This window comes from Neltuma alba, unplaced genomic scaffold (genome assembly GCF_004799145.2).
Source record: "Neltuma alba isolate B1F8T4 unplaced genomic scaffold, ASM479914v2 tig00000201_pilon, whole genome shotgun sequence".
NCBI classification, from domain to species: Eukaryota; Viridiplantae; Streptophyta; class Magnoliopsida; order Fabales; family Fabaceae; genus Neltuma; species Neltuma alba.
In genome coordinates, this window is record NW_021631957.1 from 705945 (window position 1) to 727444 (window position 21500).

Below are 21500 nucleotides of genomic sequence, written 5' to 3' on the forward strand. Positions count from 1 at the left end.
TGAGGATGGACCCCTTGATACCAAACTTTTGCAAACTGATTATGCCAAATAATACTTCAACAATGCCTTTCAAAACTAAATTACCATTCTAGGCATATACCACTAAAGTTCTTACCCTAATACTCCTCAACAAAATAGTTTCAGAATAGAATAGAGAAATCGTCAAATTTTAGACATGACAAGGTCTCTCTTTCTAGCTGCAATTGTTCCCACTCAGTGGGGTACTGCAGCCATCTCCTCCACCTATCTCTTTAATTGAATCCCTTTCAAAACACAACTTCAAAGCACCTCATCAAGTTCTTCCTGAAACTTACCCATCCACCCATATTCTAAATACCTTACCTCTTTAAGATTTTTGGATGTATTGCCTATGTCCACACCTCTCATTCATATAAGCTTGGGGCTCGAGCTCTCAAATGTGTGTTTCTTAGTTATTCTAATCCTCAACAGGGCTATAGATGGTATCATCCCCCTACACAAAAATGTATTGTCTCTTCTAATGTTACATTTGATGAAACACAATTTTACTTTCACAAAATGCCCATTTAGGGGGAGAATTCTAGGATAGGTAATCAAGAATGGCCATTTTATGACCATCCCGTGGTACCACAGCTTGAAAACCCACGAAATAGCCCTAAGCACACTTCTAGTCAATCTAGCCATAAGGTGCCTCTAAATGATGAACTTTAGGAAGCACATCATGCTGTCCAGAATCAAGAAACAGGGAAACAACAACTATTACAGCACCAAAATAGCAAATTAGAACGGAGGAATCAACTATCCAACTCTACCTCAAATCCTCCACCTAATAACCTAGGTTGGCCTATCGCCTGTTGCAAATTTTGTCTCTAATGACCAATTATCTCCTACTATGAGAGCCTTTACAGTCAGAATTTCAGATGACATTATTCCTACAAATATACATAAAGCAATGGAAATTCCATTAACAAGGAAATGACAGCCTTAATGAAGATAGCACTTGGGAATAAACTAAACTTCTAATAGGCAAATCCACAATAGGATGTAAATGAGTATTAACAAAGAAATGTAATTAGGATGGTTCAATAAATAGATATAAGACCAAACTGGTTGCTAGAGGATTTACTTAGCAATATGAAATTGACTACCAAGAGACATTTGCTCACATAGCAACACTTAATACCATCAAGGTACTCTCTCCATTAGCTAGTAACCTTGATTGGTCTTTGTACCAACTTAATGGGAAAAGTGCCTCCCTCAATGGTGAGTTAGACAAAGAGATCTATATGGATGTTTCCATGGGATTCAAAGATATCATCAATCGAAACCAAGTATGTAGATTGCGAAAGTCTTTATATGGCCTCAAACAAGCCCTATGTGCCTGGTTTGAGAAGTTAACCAAAGTGGTCAAGAAAAAAGTTATAATCAATGTCAAATACATCATAGGCTTTTCGTTAAGCATACCAAGGGAAAATTGCAATTTTAATAGCTTATGTTAATGATTAATGGACCCAAACCTAACAAGCTCCTCTATTGGGCAAAGACTAGGTAATATTGAATGTGTGAGAGATTTTTTTTTTAAGGAAACAGTGGGTATTGTGAGGGAGAAACTGGCCCCTAGAATGCTAGGAAACCATTGCATGTGAGTTTTTCTTTTTTGCTCTTTTCTTCTATTTTCAACAAATTTGCATCTGTTCTAGCTTAGAATTACACTCTGGCTGGATTTTTTTATTCATTAATACATTCGAGCAATGGGTTCCATCAATTTGGTATCAAGGCAGTACACTCTTAAGGAAATGGTAATCACTCTGGAAGAACATAAAATATTGAAATGTATTGAACATGTGCAAAACATGATAAGAATTATAGAAGTTTTGAAGGATTGGAATGAAAGCAGAAAAAACAAAGCAGTAAAGATTGAAGTAGAGGCACAAAATGAGGAGGAAACTTCTGAAGTAGACATGGACACAAAAGAAGAGGAGGATACTGAATCAGAGAAGGAAATTATTGGCTATTCAGTCTCTATTAGGCCATGGGCCGTGCAGATGTGCAAATCTGTGTGATTCTTTCTTTTAAATTTCTGTTTATTAGACAGATCATGATTCCTTTCCTGATATATCTTAGGATTTGATTTAGACTCCTAGAATCTCGGCCTGATCCTAGTATCTCGCCTAATCCCTAAAATCTCGACCTAATCACCTCATTCATTGAGGGAATTGTATCTATTTAAGTCTGCTATTCTATTCGAATAATGTACAGCTTCAGAATCATTAGATTCTTCAAAAACAGAAGAGGAGATAGCTGAAAAAGAATGAGGAAAGGAAGACCTTGCTGAAACCGAGCTAGAGGAGGAAGTCAAGGTAGAGCTAATATCGCAAAAGGGTAAGAATGAAGAACTGAAGAATGTGAAAGATAACCCTGAATCACAGCTTATAACGTTGTCAAGGTCCTTTGGGGTTAAAATAATGATTTTATAAACCCAAAGAAAGAAACTACTGAGCAAGAAGTATACAAAGAATTGAAGGCTGAAGGAAAAGAGGAGCTTGAAGAAGTTTTCAACCACCAACCAAAACGAGAAATGAAACCTAAGGGTGTTGTTGCAAGGACTTGAGTCAAGCATTGAAGATATGATAAGCGACTACGGGACAAGTTCAAGGAAGAAGCTGATGACAATGATGAGTGCAAAAAAGAGGAGTCTAATTGGGTCTTGGATCACACAGGTCAAAATAGGTGGGGAAGAAGGCCCAAGCACTTATTTAAACCTTTACCTTGTGGGCCCATTTTTATTTTTAAAAAGAAATATGATAATCCGACCCATTTAATTGTACAGTACCATCAACTCAAGCCTGTGATCCACATTTTACCCCTATCCAAACAACCCAAACCACCAAACCCCTACCAACATTTTTAACCTTACTTAATATGTAAAACCACCCAGTCACGCTAAAACGCAGTGTTCATTGACGAATAGGGAGTCTTCGTTCTTCACTTAACACCGACAAGATAATGAGACATCGACAAAGGGGATAGAGATGCTGTCACAGGCAAGACTTGCTCATACATCTAGGATGATTTCAATATGGAAGGCTTGCAAGGCAAGGGTTTACTCATTGTAAATTTGAAGATGCCAGCAAGGAATCAGCAGCTATGGCTTTGAAAAGAGGTGGAAAGGCCCTGTTACAGCTGCTGAGAAGAAGTCGAACAAGTCTATCAACCCACTATTTGAGAAGCGACCAAAGTAGTTCAAAACTGGAGTGGCATTGCCTCCTAAGAGTGAGCCATGCCTCCTAAGAGTGAGCCTAGCCCTCTATGAATTTTACTTGGCCAAAAAGTAGCATTGAGCAAACCAAAAGCATTTTCTACCTTTTCTGAGTGCAAGAGGATGTTAGATACAGATTAAGAAGCTTTTCCATATGTGCAATTTGAACCATCAAAGAGTGTTCAAGCGTGTTTTGTTCTTATTAAAGTAATTTTTGGTTGAGCAAGAACAATCAAGTTGTATCTACCAAAACTTGTGAAGATGAAGGACATGGCCCTGAAGACGTTGCCATGTGGGTTAGTGTCAGAAGTGTTTTTAGTAAATCAGGGACAAGTCAAGGGAGACAAATCATATATCTTCATTTTCTATTTTTGATAACGAGTAAAAGGATCCTTAGGCAGGAGATTAGTGTATGGGCAATCATAATTCCAAGTCAATACTAATGATTTTAAAGGTCCAAGTCATTGAAAGTGAGCCTTGGTTCGATATGACTATATTAATATTTTATAGCATTGGAGATCTCAAGTTGAAAATACCATCATGTCATATAAAAGTCCGCAATTGCAACACTGTTCAAAAGTTGGAATCTCCACAAGCTATGGTTGCTAGTGATGGCTGGGCAGTATACAAATGTTTTATTATAACTGAAAATCGGATTCAAGTTTATGAAGCTGATGAAGATAAGAGAGTTACATTTGCTCCATATAGCATTTCAGCTATTTTTGCTGTTTTTGAGTTGTTAATTGAAGTTAATTTAAGCACCCTTGGCCATCCATCAAATTACTAGTATTTCTGGTTTATAGTATTGAACAGGCAGAATATGGTGACAAAAGTGATGGACTGATTAAAATTAACGAGGCTTTTGGAATATCTACTCTTCTTCAATTATTGTTGCCAATAAGTTCTTTACGAGTCACTTTCAGCAAGACACCAGCTGGTTTTGCAACTTTGTTTCAACATACCTTGGGCTTCTATAATTGATCTTGTGGCCTTTGAGGAGACTCACGCCTATGTTGATATAATTTCTGCAGAATGTCTTGGAGAGATTGAATCATCCATATCGAAGATTCAATATGAAATTCAATTACTCTTGTTGGTATATGCAAACAAACAAAAGCAGCTAAGTTGTATAGGGAAGAAGCCAACAATGCCTACTTCTAATCTTCACCTTGAGGGCAAGGTGAAGTTTGGAGGGCCAGGTAATGATGGACCCGAACCTAATGGGCTCTTATCTATTGGGCCAAGGCTAGGTTATGTGGAGTGTGTGAGAGAGACAGAGGGCTGTGTGATGCATAAATTTGTGCAGAAGGATTTAGTGTTTTTTTAAAACAAACAATGAGTATTTGTAAGGGAGAGACTAGCCTCTCGGATGCTAGGGAATGAGTTTTTTTTTTTCCCCCCCTCTTTTTTGCTCTTTTCTATTTTCCACAAAGTTGTAGTTGCTCTAGCTTAGACTTACACTCTGGCTAGATTTTTTCATTCCTTAATAGTATATTTGAGTAGTGGGTTCCACCACATCATTATTACAAGAGATGATATCAATGAGTTAGAAAGCCTAAAGAAGTTCTTGGTTGCAAAATTCAAAATCAAGGATTTAGGATTACTAGGCTATTTTCTTGGCATGGAAGTTGCTGGATCTAAGCAAGATATAGTTGTATGTCAGAGAAAATATATTCTTGATTTATTAAAAGAGACAGGTATGCTGGGATGTCAGCTAGCATCTACACCTATGCTTCGTTTGCTAGGTGTAAGAAAGGATTGCCTTCTTGTTGGCAGAGAAAGATATCAGCAATTCGTGGGTAAGTTAATTTACTTAACTCACATGAGACCAGACATCTCCTATGCAGTAGGAGTAATGAGTCAATTCTGAAGTCATCCCAATAAGGATCATATGACAGCAACAGACAAGAGTAGACAGAAGATATACCATTGGTTTATAGAAAAACTTGCTAACATGGAGAAGCAAAAAGCAATCTGCTGCTTCTAGAAGTAGAGCAGAAGCAGAATTAAGAGCATTAACTCAAGGAATTTGGGAAGGCATGTGGCTTGAAAGGCTCTTTAGGAGCTGAGGATCACGGGACAGCCTACTAGAAGTTTGGTATGATAAAACAGCAACTATCAAAATTGTAAAGAATCATGTATATCATAAGAGGATGAAACATATTGAGATTGATCATCATTTTATCAAAGAAAAGATAGAAGACAATCATGCTAATGTTGCATATACTCCATCTAGTTAGCATGGCGCACATGTCCTATCTAAATTCCCAGCTTGAGGGTGAATGTTGAAGAATGCAAGCCCAAGCCCATCTAATCGGGCTCACTCATTAATATCTGCTTTTTCATCATCATTATTATTACTAATTTCCCTTTTTTGTTATTTAGGAATTAGATTAAATTAGATTAGATAATATCTGATTTTATTTTCTTAAATTCAAGATTTATTCTTGACTTACCCTGATTGGGTCCTATATGTACTAAGTGAATTCCAGCAATAAAGTTTGAAGCCAAGTCATCAAATTCTTAGCTTATTCTCTAAATTAAACAATGTGCAGTCATATAGAGATTAATCAACATCAACATTTTGTAAAGGGAAAGACAAAGTCAAAGGTATTTAAAGTGTCTCATGTCAATTCAAGTTCACGAGTGGCGGACTTACTAAAGATTTTGAAAAAACCAGATTGGAAGAAGTCATATCTAAGCAAGGGTCAGCTCCCCAACTTGAGGGGAAGTGTCAAGCTGCATTAGCTTAGGCCCACTTAAACCCATTAATGAATATACTTTTATTTATATTATGTTTTGATTATCTCTTTATATATAGTTTTTCTCATCGTATCTTAGCAATCTGAGATATCAAGATAAGTAAGGATATTATAGATGCTAGGGTAAGTTGCTATGTTTTCTGACTCTATAAATCAGACCTTGTGTAAGGTTTGCACCGTGGAATAATATTCACAAAGGCACACTTCACCTCTGTTCCCTACATCTTTATTTGCTTTCCTCAATTTTGCTTATCGTCTTTTCATTCTTCCATTATCTTCTATTCCTATCGTGTAGCTATAATACTAGGAGTGCGCATTGATTAGTTGAGGGCTGCTCTATCCGTTCTTTGTACTCTTTTTTACATTAAATAATGGTTCAGCAAAGATCACAAGCAAAACGAGTCGTATAGACACCCCATCTTTCTACAAACGAGTTAGCACATCATATCTCCCAAGAAAAATCATAAGCTGGAAAGATCCAACAGCCTGTCCCTTTCTATTCTGATTCCGTAACTTCTTAATTCAGGACCGACCAATTCAGCAAAGAAATTGCAGGCATTTTAGAGAAAGTTATTGCTTATATCAGAAACCATATAATAAGTGAATTTAAGTAAAAAATACTAAAATTACTTTCAGAAGAGATCAATAGAAAGGAAATGTATGGTCAAAAACATTTATACAGGGGCAAACAGGCAAATACAAAAAGAGTTAATTCAGCATGAAGATAAAGGTTCAAAAATAAGAAATACAGATCTTACTGGAAGCATCAAATTAGATGGTCCTTGGAAGATGAACAGACGAGATGACCTGTTCATTGAACAAAAAAATTCTCATCAGAAGCATACAACAAAGAAAGTTCTTTATAGATGAAATTTTCTTCTGATTATTTTTAGTTCCTACTTTGTCTAAAAATAAAGTACATTGAGCAGTTAAAAGAGAGTTGCAGAACCAAAAATATGCCAATGCAATAGCCTTGTACTGCACCATATAACAAAGAAAGGGCAAATCACACTCATTCTAATATATCATTTCTTTCAGTGTAGTAATTTAAGTTATGGACAACCCTAGTGAAAGATCATTCTTCAAGAAGGAAGCTACCAAGAATTTGAAGACTTACATACAGATTAGGTTGGATCCATGACTGATACAAGGCCCAACACAGGCTATTGCACAAAAGTATGAGAATATCATGGAGAAGTGAAAAAAAAACAAATAAATACTTATGATATGAATGTGTTGTAGGATGGAACATTGAAGAGAGAAGAGAGGGTAGGTAGGCGAGTTAGTAGTGTTTGGATGAAAACAAAACCACGGTTCTAAAGTAATTTTATGGAAATAAATATGTGAAAGAGTTTATCTCGAATTACGGAAAAGTGCTTTTAGGAAGTGCTTTTGGCAATAGCCAAACACCCCCTGAGAGATAGAGAGCGAACAAGAAATCTGGATAGTACATCAGAATGGATTCACAAAATAGTCACAACGCATTCTGACCATATCCCTCTCATTTATATGCAACATAGCCATGCATCTGCTCATATCTGAACACAACAACCCTAACTGACTGAACTAACCCCTCACAACCTAACTAACTCTCATTGAGGTTCTTAGTGCAAGTCATCTGGTGGGTCCATATCATCTTATAGTCCCCAGCCTAACCCTTACATAGTCCCTGCCTCAGCAACCTTATAGTAGCACTATGTCTCTGCCTCTTCATCTAGTAATCTAGATGTCAACATTCTGACTAACAAAAAGCGATTTTCCTCTTTCCTGTATATTGCTGATTTTCCTTTTCTAGGTCTGACCAGTAAAAGCAACTCTATCAATCACACACTAGTTCAACAACCCATATACTAATATAACAGTTAAGTCACTAACCAACTATAGTAAATGATTCAATTTTCACCCAAAAAAAAATATATATAAGTGCCTCAATCAGTCTTTTAAGTCATGCTAAAGATAAAAACCAATTTCATTTATGCTATGTTTGGATGGGCAGAAAAGTTGAGTAAAAAAAAGAAAAAAGGCAGCGAATTTATCATCCCTCTTGCATGGATAGACAAGAGAAAATATGAAGGAAAGAAAATAAGCAAATATCTAAATGACTAAAATATCTTTATCAAAATATATCATACTTAAAATTAAATCAAATAAAATATTGCAATAGGAAAATCATACTAACATTAGCATCATCAAATAATTTTTTTTTTTAATAGTACTGAAAACCGAATACGACTAGATGAACCAGACACAAACGTAGTTTCCTCTATCGACCACCCCCTCTCTATCGGGAGGTGGTTGATCTAAGATACAAAATCACCCTCTAAACAATGAGAACATCTGGCTAAGTGATCAGCAATAATCAAAGATTCTCTTGGTAGATGAGATGGAACAATGGACCAATCTCTATTACCCAAAAGCCTGGCTTCATCAATATCCTTGAAAGGATGATTTGCCTGACTTGATTTTAACTTGATTTTAAATCATCAAATAATTTGAAACCAGCTAACTTGATTTTAAATCATTTGATGATTTAAAATCAAGTTATTTGGTTTATATATATTTTTATATTACTATATTGTAAAACCAAATCATTTAATAAAAATAGTTTTAAGATAAAAATAAAAGGTGAATTTTTTTTTTAAACGTAATGAAAGAAAATAAATATGGGGAAGAAGAACTCAAGAAGGCGAGAGGAGAGAAAATGACACATGGGACCCACCTTATTTTCACCCCCACTTTTCTTTCCTCCCACATTTTCTCTCCTATCCAAGAAGGGAAAACTCATTTCTCCTCCTATTTTTTCCTCTCTAGTTTTCTTTCCTCCCTAATTTTCTGTCCATCCAAGCAGTGGGTTAGGGTTTTTTCACTCTACCACTGAATCTCTGTAGTTTAGGCGGCAAGTTCTGTTTCAATTTAAATTAAATTTTGAAATTTATTCTGACTCTCCAATAATCATGTAATCTAGCTGAATCCTAGGATGGACCGATAATGTGGTTATGTGCGAATAAGTGTACGACTATTTCAATGAATAAACAACTTCTACGATCAATTGCTACAGAAGTTAACCCAACAACTAAATAAAATTAACAAGAAACTTCAGCCATTATTTAGCATCCTAAAAAAGCAAAAGCTTTTGGGATAATTGGTTCTTTGACAGCCAAAGATTCACATAATGAAATAAAAAGAACAACTGAAATGGGACGAAGGATTAACCACTTATAATAAAAATAAAATAAGAAACATACCGTCCAAACTTAATGACATCACCAACATGCAAGTCAATATATGTGTTTTTCTCCACCTAGTCAAATGGGAAAGGAAAGCTAATCATTTAGCTGATTCTACAAGATGTTTGGATAAAGGAAGAAATTGTACTAAAGAGAACAGACAACAAAATTCTCAACCTAAAGAAACAAGGAAAATCTCAGCCAATAAGTATAAATCCACTATCAAACCTCTTTGGATATCAGAAACAGCAAATTCTCTATTAAGACCATAAGCAGTGGACTCAAGAAATAAATAACCAGATGTTATTTTTTTTTTCCAGGTATCTTGACAATTTTCCTTTTATTGGTCTGGAAAGTAAACGCAATTCTATCAAAGTATTTTTTTTGATAACAAATACTTGATAATATGAATTTTCAACCAGATAGCAATGATCTCCAATGATCAGATGTTAGTTTTTACTGCTTTATTTGTCATATTTTACTGATAGCTGCAGAGAAATAAATTATTGACTGTTACAGCAAATCTAAGCAAATCGGATGTTGACCATTTGTTAGGCAGCAATTATCTCCAATGTTTATCTCTATACATGTACAGACTTATTGTTTGAATAATAATACAATATATCACGCTAGAATTATCTTCACTAGCAAATTGATTCAATAGTAAACATCCAATTTTCAATTTTTTTTCTAAATTTTTTCAAACTTAGAGTTACTAATCTAATCGTGGTTGTTTAGACTATTTTAGGTAAGGTCTCGGACTTCTGAACCTTTTAATTCGCATTTTAACATTTGTGCTATCAATCCTTCCCGGAATGACATGGAATAAAAACTAAGTTCTCATGCTTGGATTAGAATCTGACAACTTTACCCTTTCACCCAATTTCAAGAAATAACAACTCCGTCACAATCCTACATTATGTTTAGCCAACACCATTGGGTCCACATGTCCCAGCTACCATCAAAAATGTACAATCTAGTATTAACATTAAAAGAGATAACAGCAGAAATGGTGTTAGCAGCACACCCTAATAGGCCTTTAGGCCCACAAAACCCTAGTTTATTCTCTAGGTTTACGCTCCGCCATCAATTAATGATTTTCAGTTAGTTACAGATTTTTATTTGTTTTATTTCCCTGGTTTGACGAGGTGAGGAGCTGAATTATGGGGGGCTCAACACTACCCTCACTCCGCAAAGTACTCTCCAAATGGTCCACAACCCTATTCACCATTATCTAAATACTTCAATGAGCTTAGGCCCACAAAACCCTGGTTTGTTCTATAGGTTTAGACTTTGCCGCCAATTAATGATTGTTTTCAGTTAGTTACAGATTTTCATTTTATTCTATTTTACTAGTTTGTACACGTAGAATGTCAACTTAACCCTCTCACGATTGAGGGTTTTGAAGCTATTTATGCTGCACAATACGAATAAAATAAGCTTTTATGACAGCAAATGCCTGTTCAAAGGGATACCTGATTCTTGTTCAAAAAGGTACCATGAGTGCTCCCAAGGTCATAGAGATATGCTTGCCCACTTCTCTTGAATTGGATAACTAAAAATGACAAACAGAAAAACGGTGAGATTCAAGGATAAAGTAAATGAACTTTCCCATTTGTGACTGTCAACACCAAATTTATAATTTATTTATCATGTAAATGTAAAGAAAGTCATACATAAGCCATCATATGGCTTCTAGATGTCTATAGGAGGAGATACTTCATGAGGCAGTCTAGTAAATAAATAACTACGCTTCCTTGACGGCTAGACCAATAAAGCCTCATGTTCCTTGAATTTTTAGGAACGATGATAACAATTGCAAGAGAAGAAGAGAGCTAAAACTAAGAAACATGAAAAAAAAAACTACAAGGAAGAATGATATTGAATAAAATTTGACATACTCACAAGGGCAATGCTGATCCTAGTCTCAGCATTCCAAATTCCCAAGACCCAACCATCCCAGCAAGGATTGAATAACCCATACTAACCAAATAACTCATTTTTGTACGATTTCTAAGGAGGTGTTTGGATGGAAACCAAACCATGGTTTTAGAAGTACTTTTACGGTATACGAAGTAAATATGTGAGAAGTTTGATATTCCCACAAGGATATTATCAACCCAAAAACTAAATAAGAACATAAAACAGGTACATTGGAGCTAACAAAGCATTTCAATGCGAAAACAACCAAAAAAAAAAAAAAACCAACACCGAAGAATGTAAAAGTGCTAGTTCATAATCACATAATAAGACCAATGTTAAACTTACTCAACTTAATTGATTGTTTGTTAACACGTTCTGAACATACAACCTTGTCTATCGAATAGGTGATTATCACATCTGGGTGGAACAAGTGATCATATCGCTCTGTATTTTATTGAATTGAGGAGAAAGGAATACATATACTACCTGACCAGTTTGTAGGCATAGCCAAGAGATGAGTTTCTAAAGTGAATCTAGGTTAAATCTAATCAACATGAAGTAAAGATAAATGCTGAAATAATGCAACAGCAGTGAGAGCAATAATAATCATGATGAAGTAAATGGGATAAGTAATCCAAATAGGCCAAATAGGATAAGTGATGCATTGGACTTCTGACAGCAATCAATCCTTACTAGTTTACATATGGTAGAGTTAGAGCATAAGCCATTTGCAGCTTAATAAGAACTGGGTAGTATGAAATATGTGTTTCCCACTTAAAGTAAATATGAGATGCTTGTTATGGTACATCAGGAGTTCATAGGGATTGGATGGTATAGTATGCGTAAGTCTCACATCAAATAGTATGGAATGCTTGGCAGGATACCTATGAAAAGTGGTTCTTCCCACTGACAGCACATGCAGATTGACAATAAAAAGCTTGTCGCTTACAACTTAGTTCCCAAATTGCTCACCAAATTATTAGTTAATATTACAATTAATTAAAACTACTGAAACACAAGTAATGACAATGGAAAAGAATGATGAAATTCACAGAAAGATTTCAGTAAGGGAATAAAAAACAATAGAGCATGCGATATACCTGCGTGAAACCTGGAAATAGTTGGATGCTCAAGTAAGAAGTCACAGAGGTCTAATCGCCCGAACATGTAGGCCCCTTTCTCATAGCTGTACCAGAATCAAGACATGCAATAATTTAGTCGGTAAACATGGTTCGTTAAAGTACGCATGATAGCCCGATGCTCTACTCCAAGCATGGACGTAACAAAGGAATGCGACGACTTACACGTCAAGTTTATCAATAATACAACCCTCCTTGAGAACCTCAAGATAGAACTCATGGCAAGGAGCTCCACCCCAAGCAGGAATTTTATATGGAACCCCTACGCTTTGAGGTTGCTTCGGAGTTGAAGACTTCTCACTTACGTAACCCGAAGAGCTTTCCGGGCTTTTCTCGATAGATTCAGGGGCCGTCTCAGACTGCGGCTGGCCTTCTGCAGAATTCAAATCGGCCTGGACCGAATTAGGCTTCGAAGCGTCGGGAATTTTGGGAGGAGGAGGACCCATAACAGACTTCGATGCACCTCCAGAAGAAGGATGCGGAGAAGGAGGAGGAGGAACGAGTTCATCAGCGGATTTGGTAACTGGGTTTGCACCTAAGTTAGGGTTTACTGGAGGAGGACCCATGGCGTTCGTCATTGTAACACGAACGGCAAAAATTGGATGGGGAAGGAAACTGGAGCGGAGGGAATCAAATAGCGGAAATTTGATTTTGTAAATCCACAACTGAACTTGGACCAAAACAAGAAATTCTGCAACTGACCAACTCTCCACGTCCCCAAGATGGCGTTGGCGCCTTTACACCTCATTGGGCCGCAAAGTTCCCAATTTCCAAATATCTTTGGGCCGGCACTCCCCAGTTTCAAATTGGATTAAGACGCAAATAAACCTATAGCCATTTCTATCCTAACTTTTTCAACAATAGCAAAAATACCATTCCCATTAACTACTTCTAACTTCCATTACTTTTTGCTTTGGTGTGCCTCACACTTGTTCAGTGTCATCTGATTCTCCGTCTTCTCTCCTTTATCCATCTCCTCTTTCTCTCTCTCCTTTCTTTTTTTTTTTTTTTCCAGTTGACCTTCCACCAACATGCGTGATGTTCCAGCCGAGAACCTCCCAAGTTCCTGCACCATGTGTGACAACCACCACCTGCGTAGTGAAGAATTTTAATTTAGCTGTCTATGCTTCCAACGCCCTATGTTGGGCTGTGTTTGGTATCGCATTTCGTGGCCTAAATGTACGTTTGCACCAGTAAAAGTTACTTTTGGGATTTTGAAGTTGTTTGGACTAACTTTTTTTCATGATGGGCTTATGGGGTCCAATGAACTGTTGGGCAGAAGCTACTTTTTTTTTGTTTTTGGAGTGAAGAGCAGTAGCGGATGAGGGATGGTGGGGTGTGCAGCAGAGAAAAAAAGAAGAAAGAGAAGAGATGATGATATTAGACATGAACAGTTTTTTTTTTTTTTTTGACATTCACATGTTGTAAAAGTGGAACAATAAATTAAGGATAATATTTTTTTAGTATTTACTAACGTAAAATTGGGGGAGGGGAAAATAAAGCACCATGCTATTTTTTCATTTATTTACTTAATGTTTTTTTTTTGTAAAAAAAGATATCTTTTTGTTATTATTTTATTGCTTAGAACTTACTATTATAATATTACTTAATAAAATTTATGTCCTTTTCAGTTATTTTGTATCTAAACTTACTTTTTTATTATTCATCCAAACAAGTTTCAGCTTCTCAAACTGACTTTTCTACAAAAGTTAATACAAACATAAATCACATTATCCTATCTAACTTTTATCTAATCTGACTTATACAAAAGTCAGATTGAAAAAAAGTAACTTCTCCCACCGCTTATCCAAACACGCACTTGAACATTAATAAACAACTTATAGAGTTGAATGTATGTTCAAGATCACTTTAAAAAGTCCCAATTAGGGGAAAAAAGGTAGTTATGTTTAAAAAATTATGTTTAGCATGGCTTTGGGAGCAACTGGCTTTTTTGTCCAAAAGCTATTTTAAAGTTGAAGCAACTTTTTCTAACTTCTTATTTTTAACTTTTGGATTTTCTTCATATTTGAAGCTTCTTAAACTAACTCTTCAATATATCATCTAAACAAGTTTTTTTAAAACTAACTTTTTTTATAAAAATATGTCCAAACGTAAATTATATTGGCCTAATTGTTTTTTATCTCAACTTTATGAAAGTTGGTTAGGATAAAAATCAGTTTTATCTATGTTAATTAAAAAAACACCCTAAAAATCACTCTAAATATGATTTTGTTTGATTATGTTAGGTAGGAAATCATCCACAAGAGAGGTGAATTAGGTGATAATAAGAAAAAATTATACTAAGGTCCCAACAATTAGAAATAACTACTAAAAGGTCCCATGAAATCTTTAAACTATTCTTAAGTTCCAAGGGACATGTGAGAGATTGTTATGATACAATTACTAAATTACCCTCAATGATTTGGGGAAAAAAACTAAAGTTTAGAGCAATTTGCACTTTGTGAACCATGGCCCTTGCTCTCTACTTTATGTTCCCTCAGCATCTCAGCCATTGTTCAGTCGTAACTCTCCTCATTGCCATTAAAGGTGAGCCTCAGCCCCTCATATATAAATCAAGGAGGGAATGAAGAACTACTATCAAAGAAGCCATGAAAGAAGATCAAAGAGATTATGAGCATGCTTGGATCACAGTTACAAACGCCAAAAGCTCATTGGAAATAGTAAAACTGAGGTTGCAAACTAAGTTGGACAAAAACTGTTGTTTGGTTGAGCTAACTTTTCCAATCAACTTCTGGTCTTTAACCTCAATTGGACTCAACGGAGAAAAATATGACTTTTCAAACTGCAGTTTTCAAAAGGTGATTATTAATAATAAGCATCCCAGATTTACCCTCACATTTTCCCCTCTGCCTCATCCCCTTCATCAACATAATGAGCTTTTATTCAGACCAAATGAATTTTAATTTATATTCATGTTTGTCCACTATGTATATTTAATTAATTATCTACAATGTGTTTTCAAATTTTTCTTTGTAACAAATATTTTTATTTTATAATTTCACAAATAAACTATTTATGCTTTATCATAATACTTTTACATATTTTTGAAACTATTATCACATTAAGAACATAAAATTTCAAACATTACTATTCAATAAAGTCCATGCCCTTTTTAGTCATTTTATAACTAAACTAACTTTTTTATTAATCATCCAAAAACTTTCAACTTTTTCAACTAACTTTTTAAAAACACCTATCCAAATATACCCTAATTGACTTTTACTCTAACTTCAGTTACACAAGTCAGTTGAGATAGAAGTTAGTTTTGCCCAACGCCAATCCAAACAGACCCTATAGCAGTAGACATTCTCATTCCCTAGTTCTCTTAATTTTGTTTTTCTTTTATGTTATATATCTTTATGCTTTCGTTTTCTTGCTTTTTCATCTTCTCTATTATACCCATATCTGTTTATGCTCCTTGGTGCTTCCAGTTTCTCTCTTTTGCCTTAATAATTTGTTTCCTTTCTTGGGTTCTTATTGGTCTTTCTTATATGAAGTATGAAATACAAAGATGTCATGTGCTCTTGGTTATGTGTTTTCATTATGTGTGGCTAGGGTAATGAATTAATGCTCTATTTCTATATATTTTTGGGGGTAGGTTGCTCTATTTTAGGGGAAAATGAATGAATATATGAAGGTTGTTGTAGTTAGAAACCCTTCTTGTGAATAGGAAAAATGTGTTATTGATAAATGCCACGATAGTTGTTAATTATAGCACCTTAAATTGTCAGTGAATGCCCTCTTAGCTTTCAATGCATATTGATTAAAAATCTAGGGAAAAGTAATTTCCCAGTCTTTAGAGTTTCCCTAGATTTTGAATTAGGTCCCTGTATTTGTTTTTCTTTTTATTGGGTCCTTTAAGTCTACTCTATTAGATTAGTTTATCCTTCTGTTAAACAAATGTTAACAGTGTTAAAAAATTTGCCAATTATTGACGATGCAGCATATATGTTCCCAGGTTGGATATGATAAGGCATAAGTAGGTCCACGTTAGCTATGACTAGACTACTGTCACTGTGACAGAGGTTGAGGGCATTTTTGAGGGAGGACAAAGGCTGGGTTGTCAATCGCAAAGGAGGTCAATGGTGTAAATCCCATTTTTTTTCTCCCTTTTAAAACTTGGAGCATCCAATAAAATTTTTGCCAAAAAAAAAAAGAGGAAATAAAGCTAATGTTTAAAGTTTGATGCATTTTAATTTAATATTCAAGAAAAAATATTTTTATGTGTTATATTTTTCTATATAAATATTTGTATATATATAGTGATATATTTTAAATATATACACACCCAAATATCTAGGAGTTGATTAATTAATATTAATTAAGTAGGTAATATGAAAATTTTCAGGATTCGAAATTATTGAAATAAAAGGATAGGGGCTTTATTAAAATTAAATAATAATATTAGGATTAATAATACTATTATTAGTACTAAAAAGAAAGTAAAAGTTGAGCTAATCAAATAAGAAGTCCCACATCGATTAAAAGAAGAGTAGATGAGGTCTAAGTACCTGTATATAGGAGATCACAAAGAGTTACCTATTCATTTTCTGTGGTAGTAAAAATAAAGCTGTGGACCCCAGTAATTCTTTTTATATGTTTTGCAATCTAGAAGAGTTATAGACGCTAGAAATATCTAATAAGTACTCTAAACTTGATTCTTATCATTAAAGAATAGGTTTTTAGGGCTTTAAAATAGCTTTAAGAATTAGACAATATGTTTTCTAATTATTTTGTTATAATTATTATAGTATCTATCAATAAAGTATTTTATTTAGTTTTGTAAAAAGAAAAATTCTATTCATATATTATAATGTGAATATCTTTATATAAAATGAAATAAACAAAAAACATAAAGATAAATAAATAAATTGGTCAGTAAATAAATAAACAGAATAATTTATTTTATTTTATTATTTTATGCCTTTGTAAATGGTAGAAAATTATAGAACATATCTTTATAAATAATTATTTTAAAAATATATATTTGCACACACGTATAAACTCTTATAATTTTATTATATGAGTCCAATATTTTTCCAGAGGATTAACTAAAAAGGATTAAAATTATATGCTGTAGGTAACTTTAGAGTAACCTTAGGATAAATTTAGTAGTTTCAAGTTATAAATTAATGTTTTCGTATATGTGTGATTTTTGTAAACACTCACTAAGAGATCTAACTGCTTAGATTCGCCAATTTGACCACTTGTAAATTAAAGGAGGACAGATAACTGTTGGAAATTGTGCCCTAAGGGCCAACCATTGTGTAATGAACATTGTTGATTTATGAATTTCTTAATTATGTTATCATATTATTTGCATGTTTACTGTGATGACTATCCTTAGATAACTCATGATTTTATCCTAAATGTCCCTGGTCGGTCATCTATATGGGAGTAGAGATGAAATAAGACCAGTATGACTTTGAAGATGTATAGAGATATAAATCAAAGTCATAGGCACATGTAAGAATACAAGGTGTTGGACCGACCCGCTATGAGAGAGCTGCATGGGTTAAGTCACAAGCTTCTTTCATGTACAAACCATGTCACTATGTCCTTTGACCTGAGATCATCATGGATTCCTACATGAGAAACGCTCAGCTTTGACCTAGTCAAAAGTCACTTTTGACCGAGTGATCATAAAGACTATGTTCAGGCTTAGTGGTTTTTCATATGGAGGAATGTGAATGGTCAAGATGGAATTTGTCCCTCACATTCGTAGAGAGATGTTACTGGGGCCCTCGATAAGTGAGTCTGAAAAATGTATGGCCATACTGTAATGGAAAGGTAGTTCCATTTCTATACTCAGACTACTCAGGGATCGAGAAAGTAACAGTCAGGAATAGGAGGATGACGTTCTCCATGCCTCATCCATGACCAAAATGTCGTGTGACAAAAGGGACGTGATATGGTTGTATGAAAGGTTAAATCATTCATTGATCCTCATATGATTTGGGTAATTGTGATGTCTTGCTAGAGACCGCTTACGACTTGTGAGTCATTATAGTAAATGGCACACTGCCAACTTCATATGGGCCTACAGAGTCGCACACAAAATATATTATTTACATGTTTACTGTGATGACTATCCTTGGATAACTCATGATTTTATCCTAAATGTCCCTGGTCGGTCATCTATGTGGGTACAGAGATGAAATAAGACCAGTATGACTTTGAAGATGTATGAGATATAAATCAAAGTCATAGGCACATGTAAGAGTACAAGGTGTTGGACCGACCCGCTATGAGAGAGCTGCATGGGTTAAGTCATAAGCTTCTCTCATATACAAACCATGTCACTATGCCCTTTGACTTGAGATCATCATGGATTCCTACATGAGAAACGCTCAGCTTTGACCTAGTCAAAAGTTACTTTTGACCGAGTGATCATAAAGACTATGTTCAGGCTTAGTGGTTTTTCATATGGAGGAATGTGAATTGTCAAGATGGAATTTGTCCCTCACATTCGTAGAGAGATATTACTGGGCCCCTCAATGAGTGAGTCTGAGAAATGTATGGCCATACTGTAATGAAAAGGTAGTTCCATTTCTATACTCAGACTACTCAGGGATCGAGAAAGTAATGGTCAGGAATATGAGGATGACGTTCTCCATGCCTCATCCATGACCAAAATGTTGTGTGACAAAAAGGGACGTGATATGGTTGTATAAAAGGTTAAATCGTTCATCGATCCTCATATGATTTGGGTAGTCATGATGTCTTGCTAGAGACCGCTTACGACTTGTGAGTCATTATAGTAAATGGCCCACTGCCAACTTTATATGGGCCTACAGGGTCGCACACAAAATAGCCCAACATGAGCTATGATGTCCAGATTCATTGAATCTGAGATATGTCCAGATTCATTGAATCTGAGATATGTCCAGATTCAATGAATAATCTAGGGTGGACGTGTATATATATAAATACGCGTATATATATTATATGATATAAGAGATATTTATAAGATTTGATTTATAAGGATAAATTAAATCTATATCATTTTTTAAATTGATAAGGTATAATATCTCAAATTTGATTTATTAGAATAAATCAAATATAATTCTGTCATATCTTTATTTTGAATTAAATGAATAGGTGAATTAAATATGTAGGATGGATTTAATATACAAACCGTATTTATTTAATTGATTTCTTATCAGATTACGCAATATATGATATTGTATTAATTTTGGAATTAATTTAGGATTAATTCCAAAATCCAATGTCCTTCATAATACCGATAGCATCCTATATATTTGATATTAGGAGCTAGGGTTTTGTGTGGATGAGAGTGCAAAAGGTTTGCAGATAAGAAACGGCCAAAAGAGAGACGGTGAGGACGAATTCTCAAAAACCCTAGAAGGACAAGAGGCGCTAGCACGTCGTTCGTGATTGGAACGCTGTTCGTGTGGATACCAGTAGAGGAAGCCGATCTGAGTTGTCAACTTCTCATGAACAAAAGGAGAGCATAGGCATCCCGGACGTCGAAATCCCCGAACCACCAACGATTTGAATATCGTAGGTAACATCTCTTACCACTTGACTTAAACACAATCGGTAGATCCGGGCAAGGAATTGGAAAATTTTAAAGTTATTTTCCGCTGTGTGTCTTTCAATTCCTTACAGTGGTATCAGAGCCGTGCCGTTTTGTGTTTAAGTTAGGTTCGATTGTTGATACATGTGATGTATGACTAGTTATTTCTATAATTGGAATTGAACATGCATATTGCTTAATCATTGTACGAAGATATGTGTGCGATTATGTATGACATATAGGGAATCTGAATTGAAACTGAATTGGAATTGAACCTGGTTGTAGCGTGACCTAATCGTAACATATACTGCCTTTCTTGGTGCATGAATGTTTTAGTTTTGTAACATTTATTGCCCTTCACATAATATGAATCTTGATTCTTGAATGTTTGGGTATGGTGAACAATATGGCTCTAGATTACAAGTGCTGTAATTTTTCTAAATACGGCCTGCGTGTCATGCCTTCCTCTATTTACTCTCGATGTACATTCTCTTCTCATCTCATTCCCCTCGAATGTTGAAACAAGGTTTCTTTATGTAATTTTTCTTTTTCTTATTAGAGAGCTCCTCTCATTGGCTTGAGGGGACTTAGGATAGGTGAGCCATATTGTGTCACGTTTAAAATCATGCATCTTATGATTAGATCACTACATGTATGTTTTATATGCATATTACTTGTATAAGATACAACCGCGATACATGCATTCTTATAAACCAGATAGTTAATTAAGCCCTCTAAATGAAATCTTAAGTCATAATGCCGTCAATTAATGAACACTTGTCAAAACCTCGATCGCTCACTTGTAGACTCCACCAAAGTGGGTGCATTTGAGTTATCTTGGGGAGATAAGCAAGAGTAATGGTGCTACTCACATATGTTTGTTATTGTTTGACTTAATTGAGATTAACAAAACGGTTTTGGGTCTCAAGGCATTAGATGGGATTAAAACATGCCGAATCATATGATGATATAATCCCATGAACATCTAAGAGTTACATTTAATGTAATTAGTAAAGATATTACCTACCTAAATAACTTAATTTTAAGCATCCTACCAAAGCGAACTTAAGTTTAAGCCAAATATGGATCTTAGCCCACTAATTATTACATTGAGGGTTGTATATTTAGTGGGAGATTGCTAATTCAATTGCATATTTTAATTGTAGAATCATGACGACTAGTAATACTACTACATTATCATTGCGATCTGTCCTTGAGAAGGACAAACTCAATGGGACAAAATTTCTTGACTGATTCAGGAACTTGAGAATTGTTCTCAAGCAAGAAAGATAGGCACATGTCCTAGATCAACCCATTCCTGAGGAGCCAGCAGCCAATGCTCCTAGAGCTCAGAGAGATGCTTACACAAAGCATAAAGAAGACTCTGTTGATGTGGGATGCTTGATGCTTGCCACTATAGTTCCAGAGCTCCAAGGAGATCTGGAACATATGGAGGCTTATGAGATGATTGTCCATCTCAAGGAAATGTTCCAGCAACAGGCAAGGCAAGAGAGGTATGAGACCACTAAGGCCTTACATTCCTGCAAGATGGCTGAAGGTGTATCAGTCAGTGCTCATGTCTTAAAGATAAAAGGGTACATTGATCACCTTGAGAGGCTTGGATTTCCCATGAGCCAGGAGTTAGCTACG

General features: G+C 35.1%; 1 protein-coding gene across 1 annotated transcript in view; it reads right to left on the reverse strand.

Annotated features, from left to right (window-relative positions):
- LOC114756266 (kanadaptin) overlaps positions 1 to 12944 on the reverse strand; it is a 35863-nt gene extending 22919 nt beyond the window's left edge. Inside the window, exons 1-5 of the mRNA XM_028945220.1 lie at positions 12455 to 12944; positions 12251 to 12336; positions 10703 to 10782; positions 9246 to 9301; positions 6759 to 6807 (exon numbers count right to left, since the gene is read on the reverse strand). Coding sequence (XP_028801053.1) covers positions 6759 to 6807; positions 9246 to 9301; positions 10703 to 10782; positions 12251 to 12336; positions 12455 to 12867 — 684 coding nt within the window. The 5' untranslated portion in view covers positions 12868 to 12944. The remainder of the gene's footprint in view (positions 1 to 6758; positions 6808 to 9245; positions 9302 to 10702; positions 10783 to 12250; positions 12337 to 12454) is intronic.
- Positions 12945 to 21500: the final 8556 nt, after the last annotated feature.